The sequence below is a fragment of the Diadema antillarum genome, unplaced genomic scaffold, assembly GCF_040938485.1.
Source record: "Diadema antillarum isolate AM-2024a unplaced genomic scaffold, OU_Dant_1.0 seq00001674_RagTag, whole genome shotgun sequence".
Classification (NCBI taxonomy): domain Eukaryota; kingdom Metazoa; phylum Echinodermata; class Echinoidea; order Diadematoida; family Diadematidae; genus Diadema; species Diadema antillarum.
The window spans coordinates 64227-70096 of NW_027272370.1; the positions used below are offsets into that span (position 1 = coordinate 64227).

Consider the following 5870-nt stretch of genomic DNA (forward strand, 5'->3'; position numbering starts at 1 on the left):
GCACAACGTGTCTCCGAGTCTACTAATAGTGATAAATCACTGTCAATTTACCACAGCTATTGATTGGTGGACGTATCGATGGTCGCACTCATCGCTTGCCTCTCCTCTGCCTCTTTTCTTTCGCCTTGTTCTCTCGCCACTTCAAAAGTGGGCGCCCGTACGAGACGATTGCTCACACCCTCGAGTGGCTTCCTGGAATAAGACGACGGAGAAAGAGACACTGCTGTATAATAATGTCGATCTTCACTTGCGTTGTTTTTCATTGTGTTCTGAATGCCCAGTGTCCAACTTCAAATTTTTGCTAGTTTCGTCTCTGAATTACTAGAGCATTAACTGGGACGTAGGGATATACCACGAGGCTGTCTTCAAATTGATCAAGCAAGAACAATTAAAAGTAAGTAAAACGACGCTGCAAAAAAGACGGAGGAAAAGGAGACCGGATGCCCAATGGCTTCATTGCTCAGAAGGATAAAATTGAAAATCTCACATTACTCGAACTCAGCCGTACCAGTGACAATCCAGCTGTGTTTTAACATGATAGAATGACAGGCGTTTTTCAATGGAACGTATATTGAGCTATCGCCAGCTTACATTGGCATAACTGTCATTATCAACAGATAAATGAGCGAACTGATTTTCCAAAAGATTGGTGATAGTTGAAACCTGAAAAGGACGTCTAAACATAGCACTGATTTACATCAACGATATGATAGGGAACGGATTTGGAGAAACCGCAGAACAAAACGATTAAATTGTCTCTTCGTTTAATCACTCCTCTAACCTTTCGCAGAGAAATTCATAAACGTTTGCCAAGAAATCATCACGATGGAGCCAACGGAGTGGTCGAATATAAGTCATGTGTGTTACCAATCAAGCTCTGTCATTGATCTGACATCACATCTACGTTTGGCCGAATCATTCGCCTATTCCAAGTCAGATCTCTTCTATATCGCCGTACTCTTACCCTTTCTCTGTTCCGCCGGCGTCATTCTCAACTGTTCATTCCTGTTCGTTGTCCATCGTGTGCCGACGATGAAAACCATTACGAACGTCTACCTCGTGAACGTTGCCATTGCTGATGTCCTCTTTCTCCTGGCTGTCCTGGTCTTTAAACTCTCGAAGCTGAGAGCGTCTCCTGTGGTCCGAGATGTTTCTGGTCTGGGACCGGCCGCCTGCATTATCCTCTATACAGTTGCAAACATTGCCCGCTTTGCGTCGCTGGGCTTCATTTCAGCCGTGACATGGGAGCGATTCTGTGCTGTTTGCAGGCCATATTCTAGACGATCCACCAGTTCATACGCGATCACGGTTTCAATAACGATTTGGTTGCTGGCGACGGCATTGTCGGCAACGATCATTCCAGCTTATGGCAAGTACTTTGAGGCCTGCGTACTGTGGCCCGACAGCCCTGACTTTGACTCATGGCCCAGCCGTGTTCTACTCATTGGACAGTTTGCTCAATGGCACAGTAGCTACAGTAATATTGCCCAAACAATCCCCTTTTTCATCACTTTCATTGTCAACACGTACTTCTTTTTCCGCATCATTCGTGGTCTGGATGCGGCCATGATGCATCGTACATGGGGCGGTCGCAGGAGCGAAACGGATTCTGCGCTCCGCTCTCAAACGATACGAATGCTCGTCGTTAACGGCGTGGCGTACTTTTTGTGTCTAGCGCTTTTCCAGTTTCTCTCTCTCTCCAAGACGATCGTCGTACTAACGAAATCGAAAATGCTTCTCTCGGTGAAACAGAGAAAAATACTCCTCGACGCAGGTCGCACTCTAGAGTATCTAAATTCAGTGATTAATCCCGTCATATACACCGTCATGAGCAGAAGATATAGAGATGCCTTTAAGGCCGCCTTCAAGTGTGGTCGCTATCTTCAACTGAAGCGAGTGAGGGCTGCAACCATGAGCAATTCGTTTCCACTGGGAACGACAATAACTAACACTCCAAGCAGGACCCGCAACACATCACTTTAGTGAAAAGGAAAATGATGAACGCTCATAAACTTATGAATAGAACGATTTTGAGTTGTCTTAACTGGTTTTCGGTATGTGAAAGGAATTACAGAGACACAAGCAACAAAAGGGGCGCATATGATTATTTTGAACTGGACGTTTTTATACGAAAAATGTTAAGCAGTGTTTTATTCTAGTGTCGATAGTGTTCTCAATGATGTTACGTTAGGCATGTTAGGTGTTAAAGGAAGAAACTAGGCCCAGCATTAAAGCCACAAGATGGTCAATTGGTGTTTATTAACAGTATAGTATCAGGTCACCATGTACTTTTACCCAAACACAGCACTCTCCCTTGACGCCTGCAGCATTAGAATCAGATAAGTCACTTCAGTCCGCCCTGCCATGTGTCGTTGTTTGTTGCAAATATAGTTTGAGGAAAAAAATATACACTTGACTACACCAAATGCTATAGTATAAACCTAAAATGTGAACTGTATGTTCGTAAACGGCGACGCAGTTCATATTATACGATACTCACTATGGAAAACAGTTACATATTGATGAGGGAATAAGCACCTTCATGTGAATCAGGGCAGTGTCTTGACACTCTAAAGATGTCGAAGTCTATAGTCAAAGCAAGAATTTGTCAACAAGCGCTTTGGGAGAATGCATCTTTCACAATGAGATAATACAAAAAGTTGTTATGTATCTGTTTCTTTTTTTCCTAAGAACACCTCTTATAAGGGGTGATGATTGTTATTCCGATGATTCGTTAATCTGAAAATGAAATAGATTTCGTTATTCCGAAGGTTTGTTACTCGGAAAATGAAAAGAATGTGCGTAGCAATGAAAGTTCTGAACAATGAAGCTTCTCTACTTATTTCGTTGTCGGATTAACGAACCATGTAAAGTGACAAATTCTATTTCATTTTTGGATTAACAAACCTTCGGAATAACGAAACTTCGAAAAAATGGACTGTAACCGTAAAGAGATGTATGTCACATCGGTGATAGTAGGTGTTGACTGCTGCTGGTTAAGAGAAAGCTTTTAGAAATTTCGCCATGGAAGATATTGCACTGCTACAAAGTTTGTAGTATTTCAAGACAATTGCGGTGAACATTCTTGCCCATGTAATGATATAGGGGCCTAATTATTCTTTAATAACAATAAGACAATGATGAAGGAATGAGACCAGAATCTAAAAAAAGTGTTATGTGAATTATAATGTTATATTCAACAGAGTGCATTTAGTCAAAATGAGCTACTCAGTGTTAGCATTCAAAGAAAACAGTGATGTTCGTGTTTCAGGGAGTTGGGAAAAGCAATCCATGTAGGCCCTATGTATCTGGTTCATGATGCCTTACAGACATGTGTGCTATGAGGGCGTTTGGATTATATAAGTGGAAATCTGTTGATTGTCGTGTATAAAATGTAACGGATGTATAAATATATACGAGTGAAAGCTTGTATTATAATAGAACTTTTGAAAGGACTGCAGCAGCGAATTCCTGGCATATTTGTACATACAATTTTAATACAGAAATCTGAAATTTATCTTTGTAATGTATTTAGCTGCTTGAATGACTGGGCCGAATGCGCTAGATACGTGAAAAAAATATGTGAACATATTCTGATTGCCTTTTTGGCAATAAAAACAACAAATTTACTTGCGCTTTATTACAGTTGTCACACACAAAATTGCAATTAGTCCTATAGTAAAGGCAGAATAAGTGCATTATAAAGCATGTACAATGCATAATGATTGTGATGAAAATAGATATTTAGTTTTATCTGTAAACCTTGTTATGCTTCTTATATAATCATGCCAAGTTAACTTGTTATTCCAAACTGCCTCGCGAAATGTAGTGGAAGTTCGTCCAGTTACATTAAACCATGAATGAATTAAACAAAAATCAATGTTTGAAATATTACGAGTTCAAATGGTAAAAGAGTCTCAATATTTCTCTCAGAAAATGCAATATTGGTATCATTCGCGATAAGTAGAAAATGTAATGATGTCATTTACACACACACACACACACACACACACACACACACATATATATATATATATATATATATATATATATATATATATACATTATATATATATATAATGATAACGGTTCCAAGATGGAACATCGAAGAACACCACATTTCATTGTCAGTCTTGTGACTCTGCAGTTTGAAACCGTGGCGTGCAGTCTTCGCTGTTAAGAATCACTTATCATGAGCAGAATGTTCTTATCATCATTGCAGATTTGCTGAAAATAGCAGTTAGTTAAACATCTGCCTTAACCATATATTAGGAGTTGAGAATCAGAGCAAATCAGCCAGTATAGTCACACATTTTTATGAGGATTGCTGTCTCTTATGCGAATTCAAAGTCTTCAAAATTTATACCAAACAACAAGGAAATCACCTAATGTTACGTGATATTAAAAATCCCTTACAACATGAACAAGAAAGGATTAACTCGAATATGATTTGTGTATCTTATATTTCTGTTTGTATATATTGTGATATAGATCATCTTTCTGTATACCGAGCGAAGCTGCCAAGGTCGACAGATGGTGCGGGAGTAATAATGAGCAGACGATATCGTTGTCTCTTCTTGAAACCCATTGATAGATGAGTCTTCAAGAGTCCAGTATTGATGCGAGCTTTGGCGGAGCGCCCCCAAATTATCACTCAGAGAACAGCGAGTTGCGTAGAGGATGCAGAATGACGTCATATGACTCCCAAGTGTCATTTCAGTTCAGAGCTTGTATTTGGCTTTATACATATAGTTAGCATACATGCCTTGAAACCATGAGAATGAGAGAGGGAGTGTGAAATGATTTAACCAAGTGTTTTCTTTAAAAAAGTTTTGTGATTGTCTCACTTCACCATTTTTTATATTCTTTGTTATCACAATATTGTCACAAAACGATATGAGTCAGTACATTATCATCATTATGATCAAACTTAACAATACTCACTTCAACAATTGCTATTGTGCTTCTCTGCGTGGCTGAAAGTGCAATAGATAAGTTTTATAGCAACATAAGATTTTAAGATAGGTAGTTTTATGTTTGTACGTGTGTGTGTGTGTGTGTGTGTGTGTGTGTGTGTGTGTGCATTAAATCTTATGTTTGAATGGTACCATGTGTTAATATCTTTATTTTCATATATGTGTTAGACAACACTGCACACTGTCACCGGTCCGATATACCTACTCCTGTAACCAAAGTAAGGGGTTACGCCTTTCTTGTCAGTGGGAGAGTTAAAGTCTCTCCCATCCACATCATTGATGGTTCGGACATTGGCCAAGGTTCAGCAGACGGAATAGGAATAACGCCAAAATGAAAAGGAGATAGAAGATCAGCAGGAAAAAAAAAGAGAAGACAGTATTGAAGTAAATAAACAGCTAGTGAGGGGTAGAGTGGTACAACTGTATCTTACAAGACCTCGTTATTAAATGTATAAGGTCGAATTTGTTTTGTTGGGCATGGTCTTGAAGAGTACACGAGCACAACGAAAAAGATGAGAAGAAGGTTGACATACAGTTTTTGGAGATGTGGGTGCGGGTGTGTGGCCGGATTCATGGTGGATGGGTAAACAAACAAACAAACAAACAAACAAACAAACAAACAAACAAACAAAACAAACGAAACAAACAAACAAAGCCTTCGGTAGATTTTTAAGTTCCGTCATTCTGCAGTTTATCATCAATGACGTAGATTCCAGACCCCCCCCCCCCCCCAAAAAAAAAGGCAACATACTTTGTTCATATACGCGTCAACGCCATTGATTTTGTATCGATAAGAAGTTCCGAGATCAGGGTACCGTTTAATAAAAGTTGTCAGCGTTGACAAGTTGTCAGTCTCTGACAATAACCATGGTAACAGTCAGTGACCAGAGCATC

The 5870-nt window shown here is 39.5% G+C and overlaps 1 protein-coding gene across 1 annotated transcript; it reads left to right on the plus strand.

Moving 5' to 3' along the window:
* The first annotated feature begins 825 nt into the window (after positions 1-825).
* On the plus strand, positions 826-1983 carry LOC139711615 (neuropeptides B/W receptor type 2-like). Its single transcript, XM_071623472.1, has one exon. It carries the CDS (start codon positions 826-828, stop codon positions 1981-1983), a length of 1158 nt encoding a protein of 385 aa, XP_071479573.1.
* The last annotated feature ends 3887 nt before the right edge of the window (positions 1984-5870 follow it).